Here is a 17,745-nt window from a genome sequence, read left to right on the forward strand (position 1 = left end):
TATGTTTTCAGTGATGCGTTTAATGTGATTTATAACTGTCAACGTGTAATTCCAATATTAAACCCAGGGAGGCGAGACAACCGTTGTGTCCTTGTGCAGAGAGAAATCATCCTGGTTGTGACTGCGATCAGTTTACATTCATTTGAAAGGCACTTTTGTCTGTCAACATTAAAATAAGTCATTGTGTGAAGTTGTGAATATGTGCATCAGATTGTTTTTCAATATGCTTCAACCTGCAAGCTGTGTACACTTTAACTGGTAGTGGTAGATTATGTGTTCTATTATCATGTTACTGTTTCCTATACATTAAATCAATTGTATTGTACAATACATTTATATAGTGGATAAGTGATGCACATTTGCTACTTTTCACTTTTCATTTTTAATGACTTCAAAGGGGGAAAAATATATTTAAAAAGAAATAAAACTCCATATGTTTGAAGCATGAGTTTACCAAAAGCACCTTAAGGCAGCACCAGCCCTTAAATGGAGCACAGAATGATCGATCAGGATCACAGGGTTTGGAGAGATACTTTGGCCGAGCTGCAGCAATATAAATGAAAGTGAGTGTCTGGATATTGGATTTCATCCTGCCAAAAGGCCAGGAGGTCAAAAGGACTCCAATAAATGTTGATGGCCCTGATTCAGAGACAACAGGGAGACAAGCACCTAGTCTGACTCATTTGGCCATAAATGTGGCCAAGGGAACATAAAACTGCTTGTGAATAAAGCCTTGTGTGTTTATGCAAATGAATATCGACACAATTCACCGTCCACAGAGCCTCAAGCCTGCCAGCATATAAATGTTTTATAGAAGAAATGTGATGACTCATGTTACAAATATCTGGAACTCACTTCTTTCTTTCTTTTCTTTTGATCTGCTTCTTTATTTATTCACAATATTGCTGTGGACAGTCAGCGCTGGTGACAGAAATTTGAATTTAATCAGTCATTCTGTGCGACAAACATGATCGTCAAGAGCCTCGTATGCTGTAAATACGGCGAGGAGACACCAAAAACCTGATCTGTTTGCTCACAGTCAGTTGGGCAAATGTCCACAATAAAAGTGAAAAATGTCAGCTATCCGCCGAGGTGGTGTAACAACACGAGCAGCCTGCACAGACAAACAGAGGACAGATGCCCTCGCGTACGTGTGGCCTCCAACCTCTCATTTCCTGCCAACTCAACAGCTGCCTGCGGACAAGAGAGACAAACTGTCAGACAGTGAAAACTATTATCTGACCTCTGATGAAAACATCAGAGGGTGGACTCATCACTCATTTGACTAGCCTCATCATGCATTAGTCATTATTACCTCATTTAAATTACTATCTCGGTCCTTGCCCCAAACCTACGGCTAACGCACACCTACCTGAGCTGTCCCAAACTTAAACTTCTAGTCCTAAAAAGCTCTTTGAAGAAGTGCAATCAGGCTAAAATGGTCTCATTGTCCTCACTGAGGTCATAAGTCTGTCTTTTCCTATGGCAGGGCCGGGTAAATCCATCTGGGGGGGCCCGCAGCAGTGGGCCCCTTCCCAGTCTCAGCATATAGTGTGTGTGTATCCAACAATCTTTAAATGCTCATCATGTACGGTACAGTGTACACAGCAGATTACACAAACTGCAGGTTTGCTGTGGATCAGGTGATTTGTGGTGATTTAATTAAACGTAAATTTGCACCACTTAAGCACAACGTTAACTGAAATAATATAGTTTTTTTAAGTTTTCAACACAGCGCCCCAAAATTTGGTAAAAATGCACAAGCCACCTCAAGCCCTTTGACATTTTAGTACATATTTTGGCTTTAGTGGTGTGTATTACCAAAGAAATTTGCATTTACTCAAATGTCCACACACTAAATGTTACACAGCCATCCTGGGACCTTTAGGGCTGCTGGGGATTTGGGGCCAAGAGGCAGTCGCTCCTTTCCCAGATTGGTAATCCAGCCATGCCCATAGAGCCAAGAGATGTCAAAACTTCATCCACATCTGCATATCCTGAGGAAGTGTGCAAAACAATCAGGCATATTATCTCATGCTAGAACACCCACAGACCTGCAGAGCAGCTACACAGTAGTGCAGTTTCAACCTTCACATGTTGTTATTTCCGGACCAGGCTTATTACAAAACTTCAACTACCCATTGAAGAAACTGTTCCATGACATACAGGTACATGATGTAAAAGAAATACAATAAACACATTCAGAGATGAAGGTGTTTATCTGTAATAGGCCAGGGTTGTCCTCGCCAACAGGTAAGACCAGTGTATGCGTGGGTTGTATTTGCATAGTCTGAAATATATAACAAGCCTACAGTCTGAGTTGCTTTATTTTACTACCTGGGCACACAGTCAACTAGAAGTAGAGACAGAAAAGGGTTCACTGTGTTTGGATGCAATGAAGGTGGAAAGCTTAATTTGAGGAAAAGTTCAGTAAAATCCTGAGAGAAAGGTAGGTGGAATCTACACACACACACACACACACACACTCCTGAAGGACTTCAAATATATAAAAACAGATGAGATGATGAACAGATGAACACATGCGTAGAAAGGTACACACACACACACACACACACACACACACACACACATAGGCTTAAAACTCATTCTACTTTTTTAACGCTGGGTCGGGTTCCACTCAGGGAGTTTCGTGTCTCTCCGAGCCAATCAGGACGAGCGGAAACAGGTCAGGTAGCTGAAGAGGACCTCAGAGAGAGCGCAGGCAGGGCAGAGCAGACACACACGCCAGGAGGTAAGAGAGCAGACACACACACACACACACACACACATTCACACACACACACACACACACACCTTTAACTCTGTGAGATCACAGTTCCCGTCTGGGCTTGTGCTTGTGCATCTGCGTATAAATGTAGATATACCAGCATAACTACTTCACTGCGTATGAGCGTGTGAGCATGTTTGAATGAGTGTCAGATCAGAAATAGGGCAGTGCCATTTTAGTCACTTAAATTAGGAAGGGTTTTTTTCAGGACTGCAAGCAAAAAAATTACTATATATGTCAGATATGTGCATGTGAATATCACTAACATTTGTAAGTATCTTTAGCTAAGAGTTTACTTACATAACTTTTCCATTTTTTTGAATGAAGTTTGGTTTTATTGTTAAATTATTTCAGTCATCAGAACATTTTTACGTTAATTATAGCTCAAAAACCTTAAAAAAGATGTTGAAGTTAGGGAGATTCAAGTGCCCTGTGCTCCTGTTTGGCTATGTTTTGGTCCGTCTCTGTGTGTGTCCATGTGTGCCTGAAAGTGTGTGTATGTGTGTGTGTGTGTGTGTGTGTGTGCGTGTGTGTGGATAGAAAGCAGGTCCCTTCTGTGTATCACTCTTCTATATATAGTGAGAACAAATCCCAGATATGAGAGGAATCCTTCTACCACTTAGAGGCAGGGAGAAAGAGAGAGAGAGAGAGGGTGGGGAGAAGAAGAAAAGAGAAAGAAAAAAGAAAGAGATGGAGAGTCGAGAGGAAACGAATGTATGAGAGATAGATCGAAAGTTTAAGTGAACAAACCAGAGAGGTCCAAGAGTATAGAATCGACCATTAGACGATACAGTACTGTGCCATCAACAGGTAAGTTACATTTGCTTTGCTTATGTGTTTTCAAGGTGCTGTGTGTTTGATTGGCAGGTAGATTTAGACCTTTAATGTAATATCCATTCAGCATTTTGTAGTTTTTTAATGGAGCAGTGTGGAAGTTAAATATAAGATAAATTGCAGGACCATGCAATGTTTAGCTGAAAACTATTTGTGTCCATATTTTTACAAATTTATACCATAAAACACCGATTTAGTCCTTTTTCAACAAATATAATAATATAATATATAATATAATAACTTGTGAAGTTGGCATTATTCTGTAATTTTTACTGTTTGTCAACAAATCAAAAATGTGTCAGCCCATCTCAGCAGTATTTTAAAGCTTCCCTGTGTGCTTATTCCCTTTCTTAGATGAGAAGATTGACTTGTACACTGAACATAAAGCCAAATCCAGGAAACAGTTAGCTTAGCTTAGCATAAAAACTAGCTATATTTCTGCACATGATCCCCTTTAAAACCATAACGTCTTATTTTTAAATTTAAGTTTTTGCACAAATTAAACAACCAAAATATAACATGGTGAACTTTAGCGGTGCTGTTTTTTAAAATTTATTTTAACCTTTGTACAGAGCTAGGCTAGCTGTTTATCTTTGTTTCCAGTCTTTATGCTAAGCTAAGCTAATCGGCTGCTGGCTCTAGTTTCTCTTGGCAACAAAGTGGATAAACATTCTCCCCTAAACATCAGAATATTGCTTTAAAAAGAGGTCGACAATCATAGAGTTTTGTTGTGCTGTGTTGTGTCATGTTAATGGTAATAACTGAACAGTGGAACAGTTGACAACAATGGACGACAATGGAGGTCGATGGCACAGAGAAATAAGCTAGGCTATATCAGACTTTAGCATAATAGAAAGTACGTGTTAGTGTGATTGAGATTTGCTGATTTGCTAAAAAGAATATAAAATATTCCCAATCTTATTATCCTTTAAGCTAATTGATCAACAAAGGAGCAAATATCTTTTTTTTTTACTCATGCATTTTTTTCCATACTGTACATGCAGCTTCAGCTCTCTAAACATGTCCTCTTGTTGATGTTCCTGAAGTACAGTAATAACTTCACGCACTGATGCCTGCACACACTCGTTCACACACCCACAGACACAATGCACGTCAAAGAGCATTTTTGTAAGGTCATCTGCACAGAGATTTAAAAGGTTTCAACATTTGGAAATTTGAATAGTTGAAAGTATAGTGGAATAAGTGGAATAGTTGTGTTTGTACGGAAGCCGAGAACGGCCATGCTTGCAATTGTTGTTTTGAATGTCGTTATCTTGAGATCACAAGTTAGTTTATCTCATTATCTCGAGTTGTTTCCCTCACATGGATAGCTCTACTATTTAGAACAAGCACGTGAATGTTACAGGTGGCTTTTAATGATCTGACATTTTCTGTTTAAATCAGTTGCTACTGTTGTCAAGACGCCATCTTTGCATGCTGGCATAGCACTCCTGATCTCTGATAAACATTATAAGTAATAAGAGGAAATGACCTTTTGTTTTCTGGTGATAATGGGTTGATGATCTCGTTATCTTGAGAAAACAAAAGGCGGATTTCTCGAGATAATTCATCACAAGATTTATCACGGGTGGAGCTCCCGCACATGGAGAGCTCAACTATTTAGATAAAGCTCAAGAAACCTACAGGTGGCTCTTAATGACATGGGTTCAAATAATGTTTGTTCTTATTCCCTATCGCCAACCCACTTTCCTTTCTCTTATTAAGTCTGATAGAATGAAAATGCTTGAAAGGTTTTGTTTGCTACTTCTCCTGCTCGAAACATCCCATCATATTATAATCAACCTGCCTTTTAGCCATGACACAGATGATAAAAGTGGTGTCAATAACAATGGGTACGTAATGATCTGACATTTTCAGCTTAAATTGGTTGCTACTGTTGTCAAGATGCCATCTACACACGCTGGCATGGCGCTCCTGATCTCTGATAAACATTATAAGTAATAAGAGGAAACGACCTTTTGTTTTCTCATGATAAGGTGTTGATTATCTTGCTATCTCGCGATAACAAAGCTCGTTTTCTCGAGATAACGAAATAATTAACTTTTGATCTCGTGACAGATATTGATATTAAAAAAAAAAAAAATGCAAGCACGGCCGTTCTTGGCTTCCGTAGCGTCTGTGTGTGTGTGTGTTTGTGTGTGTGTGACAGAGTGTGTGTGTGTGTGAAAGTGAAAGGGCTTGTCAGGCTTTGCAGTGTGGCGTCAGGGGGGGGGCAGCTGCTACTCATGGCCAACATAAATATCATCACGTTGTGCGTATGCATGAGCCTGTGTGTGCATGTCTGTGGTTGTGCAGTGTGGTGTCCAGGCTTTTGCTTTCATGTCAAGGACAGCAAAGCCCTTACTGTATGTTGTTGCACAAACAGCACCTTGGAAACAGTATCTAAGCGCTGCCACTGAATGCAGCAGCCGCAGAGCCTTAGGGAGGCACACTCTGTTTCTCTGGTCCTCCACTCACTCGCTCTGAGCGAGTGGTAGATAAGCTAAATAGGCCATGGAAACTTCTACGATTAGAAGCCACTTGGGTCAGTGTTGATCTGTGAAGTGGCAGAAGATAGAGTAGAGAATAACTGAAAAGAGACAGAGAGGAAATGAGGAAGGGTGGGCACACAGTGAGGGATTTACAGGAAATTAGGAAATCTTTTATTTTATTTTATCAGAAACCTTCTCAATTGATTGTTCCCTTAACCACAGCTGTTTAGATTTCCATTTTTGTGCAACAGTATGTCGTTTACAATGATAATGGTGGCAGATTTAACATTTACCACTAAACATTTTAAAATTTTTTTTGAAAGAATGGGTTCTTGATTTCAAAAACAAAAACAGGCTTCACATTTCTAACCAGCTGAAATGACAACTGTTGCTTTAAGATTTTATCAACTGTGGCTAACTAGCCAATATTAAGCTAACGGTAGCACCGAATACCGTTAGCTTAATAGCAGCTGATGGCTACATATTGTGCTAAAAAGTTAGTGTCCTCACCTGTTAAATTACAGCTGCTCATTATACAGTAAACCATTGATTGTAAATGATATAACGAGCATTAGTGAACGAGGAAGTGATTTCAGACATGAGTATATCTTTCTTATTGTAAACAAATCCCATGACTTGACCAAAACCAAATTTTATCACTAGCACATGGTATAATGCCACAGAAAAAGGCATTATTTACTCCTGTTTGGTTAAAGGTATACTATGCAAGATTTTCCTAAAAAAAACAAGGAATAGATTCACAACAAAATTACAAAAGTGATGCCTCTCAATCATCACTTATGACCCACTAGAAGTGTGTGCTGGTGTATTTATCTGCAGACTCTGCCCTCTGCCTGTATTTTCTTATTATTTTGCTGTGTTCAGGAAGCTTCTGGGCATGTAGCCAGCAGCCAATAACAACGTGCAGGGTGTGAGGTCAGGACTGGTAGTGTAGCGACCAGATTACATCGCTGTCTCCGTCTTTGCTCTCTGTGTCATGGATATATAAGGAGCTGCAGGTCTGTGTGTCTGTTGACCGAGGGCGGGGCTGAGTTACACACATGCAGAGCAGAGAGGCCGCAGCGGACAGGATGAAGCTTCATTCACACAAAATCCAGCAATGCGACACCGTCCTGCAGGGTTGTGCAGAGGTGTGGGCGTGTTTATTTGTGCAACAATCAGAAAATAACGTTTTATTTATCTGATTCACGGCTTTGTTCTTGTTACTGCCACTCCCTCTCTTCAGTCACTCTCTAGCTCACTCGACCCACACTGCTCTCTCTCTTTTGCTAGTTGAGCCAGGGAGGAGGGGCCAACTTTGAATGCTGCATGTTTACAAACACCGACTGACAAATCCTGCATAGTATACCTTTAACATTTGCTAAAAGCTAGCTGGTTAAGCAAATTAGTGAGCCTTTTATAGAGATGAAACTATATATTTGTGACCCATTTTTAAAGATTTACATATTCAGTAGGAATGAGTTGGCTTCATGAATGGATGCTGCAGACAAGTTAGGGAAGAGATGGACTAACACATTGTCGGTTTTGGTCTTCATTGGATTTGTTGACATCATAAATCATAAAAATATAGCACTAAATACAGTATTTATAATGATAAATAACTGTAAATTTTTGCTCTGTCTAACAATGTTTAACTTGAAATGATCTTATAATAGCAGATTTTTGGAGGATTTGTTCCAACAAGTCCTCCAAATTAAACCAGCACATAAATCGTTTGTACCTGCACTCCAGAATGATCCATTTGAGCGTAATACGCCGCTTTCCAAAATCATTACAAGTCACTGTTAAAAAATAACTGACACTCACGGTTGAAAACAGGAAATGAACAGCGGTTTCCTGCAGCTTTTGCTACTTTTTTCCATCTAACCAACTATCTAGCCGTAACTATAGGTCGTTTTTGGCAGCTGAATTTATGACCTGCAGTGATGTTTTTTTTGGAAGGACAAGCTCATTTGTCGAGATTTGAACTGAGGCCAGTCGGTGTGATCGATAAGCCAATTTAGATCCTGTTGCTGCTGTTCCTGCTCAGAGGGAACGAATGTCAATAAAGGAAGGTGGAAAGCATTTAGAGTCACATTTCCCACTTATCCTGCCGTACACCTATACATCACCATATTTAATTCAAGTGTTTTCTCTCTCTCGCACACACACACACACACAATTGCTGTTACACTTTTATTTTGTCATTTCCCTGCTGTCCCTCTGTGTCCCTCTCATGAATGATTCAGAGAACAGTTCCTCTACCTGCCTCTCTCTGTAAGAGTCGCTAAGCAACTGAAATGCTATCCCGGGCCTTGAAAACCCACAGAAACAGAGTGGCAGTGTCCCCCAACGTGCACACATACACACACACACACACACACACTCTCTCTCACACACACAGCTGAATGTCTGTGATCTGTGCTTCCTCCAGGTCAGTGGACTTACCGGGGCGATTATGTCCAAACCATCGTCCAACGTTAAGGCCCTTCAGGTAAAAGAATTTCCTCTGTGTGTGCACAATAAAGTGTTTGCATTGGTGGGTGTAGTTGTGCAGAGTGTGAATGTGTGTGTGTGTAACTTTGTTGAAGGCAGAATTCTGTAAAACCCTTTACTACTTTCAAAACATCTTGTCCATGATCTTGCTGTGGGCACAACTAGGCAATAACACTGCATGGGTTTGATTTCTTCTCTGCATGGATAAAATCGGATAAAAGCATCTTATAAACGGCATAACAACCTTCCCTCCTCTTTAAAATAAAGACTCCACATGGCACATTTAAGTATTTATTGGCAAAGGCAAATACAGTTCTTTACTTTACAGTTCAGACTGTGCATATACAGTATCAAGGCTTTATTAGTGCAGAGTTTTTAGCGAGGCAAAGGATGCAGGAGCCGTCTGTATTTGTAAATGTGTGTGTGTCGTGTGTGTGTGTGTGTGTGTGTGTGTTAATGGCTTTGCGTGTGCATGTCAGAGAGGGTTTTGTCCGTCGTCTCTCTTCACCTTGTGCTCATTTTCTTGTCTAACCATGAGTTAGGCATCAGGACAGCGGATTTTGAAATTACCGGTACAAAACAAACATGAGGTTTTTTAGTTCCGACACTTGCGGCAGATAGTCAAAGAATCAGTCTCGGCACTCTGTCGTACATTTAAGTTAATCGCAAAGACCAGCAGAACAGCTTCACAGTAAAAACATTTTCAACAAAAAGAAAAAAAAAAAGCTTTCTTTAAATCACCATGCCAGTGGCTTTGCACATCGAATGTCATTACAAACTATTATTACAATAATTAAAAAATGACTTCTATCCTTTAACATTTTTAAAAATGTACCATATCTTTTTAAGAAGGGATTGTTTTTCCAGACAGGTATTAGTTTTCTTTTAATCACTACACCATGAAAATCAGTATGTTATTGTAGTGTGGTAATGCAGTTTCAAACGGGATCTTTTTTTTGTCAGTGTTGTATTTACAACAGCCCGGAAAATCCCAAAACTAGAGAGTCGGCTGCTGAATTTCAGCCGAAAATTGACCGAATTTACATGATACAATTCACAATGTCCGTGTTTCCTTATTGTTTGTATCATGGGTTTGATTTTCTTACAACATACAGTAGCACAAACATAAGGATTAATTTAAAGATTTGGCAGCCAATTCTCAATTATTGGGTGTTGGAGCCTTCTTGAACACACCATGAGTGAGGATTTTCATTATGATCACACTGACATGCAGCGATAGTACAACTAAGACCCTTAAAGAAGCAACAAAAGTGCATTAGTGCATTACCTTTTCTGATTTAGAATTACGTCTTTGCAGTTTGCTTCTCATAGTTTACTTAAATAAATGGAAACTAGTGCAATTGTTGGCTGGAAAGCAGGAAATTAGCCAAAACAAATATATCTAATTTGGACTAAAACTTGCACAAACACCAGTATGGTCCTCTATCGTTGGCCTGTGCAGAACAAAAAAAATTGATTCCACTGTTGGCCACAGAGGCTTATGGCTCCTATAGATCCCCTTTTAAATTAGACATCGCTATAAAATAGGAAACAGGTGCCAGACTGACATTGTTGAGTCGCAGCCAGAGTGGCTGTTAGAATTGGCAAATGTACTGCACAAGTACATTAAAGCTGTTTGGCCATGAGTTGGTAATATCACATCTAGGCCAACGAGTAAGCAGAATAAATCATCTGCTTGCTTAACTAAATACACGTAGGGATTAAGTGTCTTGCTCAAGGACACTGCGGCAGAGGAAACGCTTTTCAACACTTGAATCTTGGATAAAAGCCTGATTGAAAGGTTTGGTTGTTTTTTTTTCACGCCCTGTTGCTCCTAAATGTCTGGAGCCTCCCCCCCTTATCTAGCCTTTCCCCACATGTTCACACAACACTTAAAGCAAGTTTACTCAAGAGGCGAGCTTAAAGGATTAGTTCACCTTCCAAATAAACTTTTTTTTTCTCAACCCTCATGTCACTCAAAACCTCTGGTAGGACTGGCTGACCAGTTAGACTCTTCTGTTCCATCTCAGCCTCCACCAGATTAATAGTCATCTTTTTATAGCCCCCAAAAAGCAAGCATAAAGAGCCCATTCAATTCATCCAAACAGTTTGAGAAGCACCACTGAGACATTTTGTAACCAGTGTTTCCAGTACGGGTGCCAAAGTCCAATATTTACCACTCTAACACCTACTTTTCACTGACATTGCTCTGGCAGTAAAATATACACACAACAAGAGAGTCTAACCGGGCGTGTGCATTACTGGTGAGAGGAGTGAAGATGAATATGATAAATAATACCAGATATTTAGGCCCTCGATGCAGTTTGTTTGGCTATAAAACACTGTGCGCTGTTTGGAAATATTTTTTAGAAGAATGCAAATCACATATACTTTACATAGCAGCTAAACCATGGTGATGTGAGGAATTTGAATGTACATCTTTTATTGTTTCAGCCAGGCATCTATTGCTTTTCAGTCATATCAGAATCTTGAAAATCCACTTGCATTATGGGAAATGTAGGGTTAGGGAAGCTTTAACCCCCTCTCTCTTGTGAGTCTCCTAACTTTATGGTGTGTAAGTGCACTACTAAATCGCTGGAATGCCCCTTTAAAGAACTAAAACTCGCAAATACACTGGCATGATCCTTTGAAGGAATGCTTATTACAACTTGAGCCTCATTTTTGTAGCTCTGGCAATCAGTTCAACTGTTTATAAAATCACCAAAGTAACTGCTGAGATTGTGGCAACGCTGCTAAAAATCTGTCAAACGGGGCAACAAACACAAGCGGTCAGAAGATGACACAGGTTGTAAACCAGTGACCAGTTTATTCAGATCATCTAAACCACTTTATTTGGAGATAAAACTACAAGTGAGTGCAGCCACAATGCTCCTAATAAACCCAGGAGTTGAGAGGTTGGGCTGTCAGTTGACCTGAATGTTTACGATAGTTTTAATTACATCTTTTTAATTTTCTTATGGAAATACATTTGATTATCCTTATGGAAATAAATTTGATTAACCTTTGTGGCTTTCTGACTGCTTGTGATAACCAGTAAAACCAATGGCAACACAAGTTGTAATAACCCTTTAATAATGTGGGGGGAGACTGAGATGGACTTAAGAGTTCAGGGGCTTTTTTTGGTGTGTTAATTGGATTTGAACAGACATACGGGTGAGTATAATGATTGAATTTTCAATTTAGGATGAAATATTCCTTTACAATAATCTTTGGTTGCGCCTGTTGAAATGTCAGAGGATGAGTGTGAGCACACTAAGCGTAAGACAGTAAACAATCCCAGCCAAAGCAACGTTACAGTGATACAAATCTTAGCAAACATGCTGTGAATGAGGTGATTTTTTTTTTTTTTCCAGAACTTTCCTTCTAACCTTCTAACTTTAATCTTCTGGGGGAAAAAAAAATAAAACTCTCTCATGAAACAACAGCCAGAATCCTCAGTAACACACACACCACACTCCCTCTCTGTACAGCTGTACAATATGAGCATATATACAATACATTACAGTACAGTACAATACAAAACACAAATCAAATCCAAGTGACAGGGCTTCAGGGCAGGCAGCATTAGAACATCAAGTTAGCAGGCAGATCTCTGAGCTCTGTGAGTGTATTTATTTGCGTGTGTGTGTGTGTGTGTGTGTGTGTGTGGGTGTGTGGGTGTGTGTGTGTGTGTCCCTATTTTCATAAAGACACAAGTCCCTTTTAGGGATACGATGATACCGGGAAGTAATGGTGATAATCAAAACAAGAGGTTTTTAAGAAATAGCATGAGTATACACACGCACAGACACACGCACATGCACAGACGCAGAGACAGGAAACTTTATTTGTGTAAGTGTTGAAAGTATCTCATTGGCTAGTCTTGCTGTCCGTCAGGCTAATTTGAACATCCCGATGGGAGCTCTGCGTCCAGGGGCGGGACATCCTGTCAAGAGGAGAGAGGAGACAGTAGACACAGAGGAGGTGAGAAAACACAGCAGACACACACACTTATACAGTTTCTATAGATTTATAAAATATACATTATTTGTATGCAAACTCATTTACTTTGCACTATTTTACTTTGTTAATATTCATAAGTTTTAATGGAGTAACTTGTAATTGCAAGTAATGTTTTCAAGCAGCTAAAAAGCACACACACATACACTAAATACCCTCCTCGATGTATAATATTTAGTGTAGAGAGATAATTTAAAGAACCATGATGCACATTGTACACATTGTATTCTAAAGACATATTTGGTGACACATGCAGCTCCATGACAGTATCTACCTCTATTTGTATTCTGATTTTATTTTATTTATTTTTTCCTCAGGCTCATTCGCCAGAGCAGCAGAGGGATGCTCCCCAGACGCCGGAGGAAAAGAAGGCGTTGCCGGGTGCGGTGAAACTGCCTGGGCCTGCCGTTAACCTATCAGAGCTGCAGAACGTCAAGAGCGAACTACGATGGGTCACCAAGGATTAACAGGTCGGTGGTCATGAATCTCGTTTTCCACATCATTTGGGTTTTTTTTTTTCTTTGGGGGTCAATGAGTTATCGACAGCTGTTATAAAGCTCTAATAACAGAATTTCAAATAGACTTATTTGGGAATTGGGATTCCTGCATAGAAAGTTCTGTCAACACCAATCACATACTTTACATAATGTGAAAATCCATTGTATTTAACCACAATGGAGTCCCTAAACAGAAGAAATGCATTGTTTTGATCATGTTTATAAGCAATTCTCATAAAAATTAGGCAAAGTCAAGAAGAATCAAGGTGATAAAACAATTAAAAAAGTATTTTTTGTGGTTTTAATGAGGATCCATTCAGGAAAAACAAACTGCAAAGAGTTTGATGATCTTTTGTTTGTCCTTTTTTTAAAAAAAATTGACACATTTAACTTGTTAGAAAAGTGAACATCATAACCTTTACAAAGGTAGGATTTTTTCCACCACTGTTTGGATTGCATTAGATTGTACAGGTGCAAACTAATCCTAAGGTAATTTGTGTATTTATCATCGTCGGTATCTGGACACACCGCTGATCCATCGATGATAACAGCTTAATTGGAATTTTGAGCCACGACTCTGTTGAGTGTTGTCCAGTGCTGACACCTCGGGCTTAAAGAGTCCAAAGAGAAAAATGCAAATCAGAACCAAACTACAGAGGCACAGAGCTCAGTTTACAATTTGAGTCACTGGTTCTTTGTGAATGATGCAAATCCATGTATATTAAAACAGTACTCTACAAACACGGGTCCACATGTACACAGTACACAGAGAGTAGCTTTTGTTCAGAGTTACTGATAAAAGTTAAGAATAGAAAGGTTGTAAACACACATCTGGGCGGTATTATGTGTTTTCTTTTAAAATATGCTAATTTGTTGCAAATTAGTAGCGTATAAATGTAACTTCTAGGAGATGAAGTTGTCTACAAGCATTTCAGAGTTTCAAATCCACCCAACCTGCATGTCATTAGATTGTGGGAGGAAACCACTCAGACATTGGGACGACATGCAAACTAGAAAAACCCCAGCTGTCCAGGTCATGTTTAAAGCCGGGACCTACTGTACTCACAGTACGGGGCCAAAATAAGCCATAAGTCATTTTCCTATTTAACATTCATATGCATTATACAAATATTTCATAAATGATTTATAAGACACTATAAACAGTTGTGAAAGTGTTTAGTAATGTACAGTATTTGTCTGCACTTAGAACTTCTCCAATGAAGATATGTTTTATATCATTACAACTGTGTTTTACTATATTGTCATTAGTCATCTGTTTAAACACCAGCCTCCACTTATGGGTGCCCACAGGAGGAGTTGTTGTAAAATACATTATTAAATACTTACATCTGTTCACAACTACATTATAGTGTGTTATAAACCATTTAAATAGGAGCTGTTACTAATTAAGCCGTGTTAACACTTTTCATAGGGTCAAAGTTCACAGTGAGTGAGTGAAAAGAGACATATATTTGTTCACTTTCACCAATCCTATTGTCTTGACTAAAATCTGTAGTTATATGTCTTTGGGATGGGATACTTATGAAAAAGAGAAATGTTTTTAACTCTGCATATTAGGTGAATTACAGCTGTTTGAAATTTTATGAGATAAAAGACACCAAACCATGAGACGCCAATGTCGGTGTCATTATATCTGTGTTGCAGTATGATGCTTTCAGATACTGGATGGTATCAGTGTCTCATCTCTACAATAATAACATGCAGTGGTCGGAGTTCGCCACAGGGAGTCAGTGTGGGCTGCGCTTCTTTGTTTAGGTCAAGCAGAGTGTGTTGATGCCGCTGTGTGTGGGCAGGAGGGGGTTGAGTCAGGCTCTATTTATACTTTATAGGAGTGTGTGTGTTTTAGTAAAAACGTGTGTGTGTGTGTGTGTGCATTGAAGGGCAGGTCTGTGCTGTGACTTTCTCAGCGGGACACGAAAACCACAATATCCAAACACTGTGGTTGTTCTGCCCTGCTCAAACCACGTGGGAGTGCTGTGTAGGAGATAAATGAGAGAGAGACAGAGATGGAAAAAGAAAAGAAGACGCTGATGATTGAAGTTTTAGTTATGGACACATTTCTCTCAGGCTGAGCTGCTCTGGAAAGAGAAATAACACAACTGTTCATACTCATTTTAAGCAGGTTAAGAGTGTGTTCACACCAGACAAGTGACAAAATTAGAAATTTAATACAAAAAATGAGTATGAAGACTAAAGCGCTGGATTTTTGAGTGTGCTTTTAATGGATACTGCTTTTCCCACAATCCAGTGCACAAAGGAAAAGCAGCAGCTGTAAAAAATACAATAAAAAAAGCTTGAGGAAGATCTTAGAAAACATTAAAAATTGGAAAAACATTTTGTTTTCTTTTAGGGGAGTTTAACTGGCATAGCTATTCTGTCCATCAGCTCTTATTTTCTTCACTACATAGCCAAAACTATGCAGACACTACATTAATACACCCATATGTTGTTGTTGAACATATTCCAAAACCATAAGCATTAATCAAGAGCCCCGATCACTCCTCTGTGGGGGCTTTCCATAAGACTATGGAACCTGGTTGCAGGGATCTGCACTCTGGGAACTGTTGTTGAGGGCCTGGCTCGCAGTCGGTGTTGTTCTGTACAGGCCAGTAAAGTTCTTCCTCACCAAATTGGGAAATTTTTTTTCTTTATGGACCTGGCTTTGTCACGTTGAAACAGGAAAGAGCCTTCTTCAAACTGTTGCCACAAAGTTGGAGGCACATCACTGTCTAAAATTTTGTTTTTATACCGTAGTATTAAAATTCTCCCTTAACTGAAAACCCAACCCCAAACCAAAAGTACACAAAAGTATGTGAGCAAGGGTGTCCACATGCTTTTGATCATAGAGTATCACTTCCTGTTAGTACAAAACAAAAAAGTACACTAACTGCAACAAGAGTTTACCATGAAAATTAGTATTATACTGGTAGTATACAGTAGTACAAAGCTAATGTTTGAGCTAAAAAGCAGATTTTTGAACCATCATTAGCTAAAAAACTGAAATATTTAAGACAAAGGGCAATGTAATCCATATATATTGATTATACAGAGGACCTACTTAGCTGCAGGCTAGCTTAACTGCTTCAAATTAGGAGGGTCAGCTAAGTTAACTAACACATCATTTAGCATGGGAATATGATTGATTTCTCAGCAACCAATGAGCACCCTATGCCTCATTTTATTAGCTTCTCTGTTAACCTCTTGTCTTTTCCACTGGGCTTCAGTGTAATATCAATAGCTGGCCTCATGCACTGATGTTTAACTTGAAGCCTGGAGGCATGCCTCGCACAAGTGTTTGTATGACTAAAACTTGAGTCTTTGAGATAGAAATAAACAGAAAACGTGGCAGACAGAGGGGGAGGAAAAGGGTCAAGAGAGAGATAAGAACAGAGAGAACCAGATCTTATATTTCTTAACAGAAGGTCTGCATCAGTGACCCGGCCCTCTCCTTGTCCCAGTCCTGCTGTGTCTCTCGGGTCCAAAAAAGCTGAACACAGATGGTGAAAAGCCCTCACAGTGTCTTTGTCTGTCTTTTTTTCTTCTAGGAGCCCCAGCCAGGCGGAGAGAGGAAGGCAGATAATCTTCATAGACACAGACTTGCCCACTGCCACCGAAGAATAGCAAACTACAGTCCAATCCCAACATGTTCGGCAACAGCTCTCTGTGAAGCCAACGTCTGCAGGAAGTGTTCAAGATTCAGCCTATAAAACTACCGGGAAGCAGACATCCACAAACTCTCTTTCAATCAGTACTCTAACAGGTTGAAACACTAAATACAGTTTATCTTACCATGTCAGTTGATGTTGTTTTGTCTCTAAATCCAAATTTAAATCATAATTTAAATAAAAAGTACTGTAGAGATAAAGCAAGATAATCTGACTTCTTCCTACTGCAGGTGAGCCTCCACTTTACTTGGACTTTTAGAAGTAAGCAAGTTGGATTGCAATAAAGGGATATTCTTTGCTACTTTTGCTTTAGAGGTTGTTTTAACAAAAGCAATATCTTAAATCCGATGGACATTTGTTGACAATCGACATGAATTCAAGGAATCCACCTTGACAAAAGCAAAAACTGTGATTCCCCTTCTAACTCTGTGATGAACAACATGAAGACACTTCTTTTCCGTACTTTCAAACTATTCAGCACTGATTTATACTGATGCTTTCTATTAAATTATTCATTTCTAAATGTTGTTCACAACAGGTGACAGGATATAAGTTCAACTGTACTTCTTTTTTGGTTTTGAAATTATAATATTTTTGTTGTTTCATTGTTATGATTCCCAGAAACTGCTATCTTCAGGAAAATACTGCAATAAATCAAGATGGTTCAAATAATCACCAAACTCTTCAATTTATTACTGGTTGCATCTGCTATTAAAGTAAAGGAGAACAGCGATGTCTTTTAGAGTTAAAGGATAAGTCTGATGATATTCTATATTTTTCGCTATTATCAACAAATCCCATAAAAAGACCAAAACCAACACTGATCCTGATATAATTTATTGTCCGTTATTGTCTGTCCAATAGAGGTCCCATTGTTGTCCAACAGTGACTGTATAAAAAGATGGACATAGTTGGTGTGACGTCACCCTTTG

General features: G+C 39.2%; 2 protein-coding genes across 5 annotated transcripts in view; one reads left to right on the forward strand and one right to left on the reverse strand.

The window, feature by feature from the left end:
* The first annotated feature begins 2,662 nt into the window (after positions 1–2,662).
* On the forward strand, positions 2,663–17,485 carry smpx (small muscle protein X-linked). 4 transcript variants are annotated; one of them, XM_042399249.1, is made up of 5 exons: positions 2,663–2,752; positions 8,549–8,608; positions 12,508–12,594; positions 12,948–13,100; positions 16,694–17,485. In XM_042399249.1, exons 2-4 carry the CDS (start codon positions 8,573–8,575, stop codon positions 13,095–13,097), a joined length of 273 nt encoding a protein of 90 aa, XP_042255183.1. In that variant the 5' UTR covers positions 2,663–2,752; positions 8,549–8,572; the 3' UTR covers positions 13,098–13,100; positions 16,694–17,485. The 4 variants fall into 4 exon arrangements, with proteins under 4 accessions (XP_042255183.1, XP_042255182.1, XP_042255184.1 ...); XM_042399248.1 differs by lacking the exon at positions 2,663–2,752 and adding an exon at positions 3,347–3,598; XM_042399250.1 differs by lacking the exon at positions 2,663–2,752 and adding an exon at positions 7,109–7,133.
* cnksr2a (connector enhancer of kinase suppressor of Ras 2a) overlaps positions 8,631–17,745 on the reverse strand; it is a 69,965-nt gene continuing 60,850 nt past the window's right edge. Inside the window, exon 24 of the mRNA XM_042399245.1 lies at positions 8,631–12,556. Within this exon, the coding sequence (XP_042255179.1) occupies positions 12,509–12,556 (48 nt within the window). The 3' untranslated portion in view covers positions 8,631–12,508. The remainder of the gene's footprint in view (positions 12,557–17,745) is intronic.

The sequence above is a fragment of the Thunnus maccoyii genome, chromosome 21 (assembly GCF_910596095.1).
Source record: "Thunnus maccoyii chromosome 21, fThuMac1.1, whole genome shotgun sequence".
In the NCBI taxonomy this organism is placed as follows: Eukaryota; Metazoa; Chordata; class Actinopteri; order Scombriformes; family Scombridae; genus Thunnus; species Thunnus maccoyii.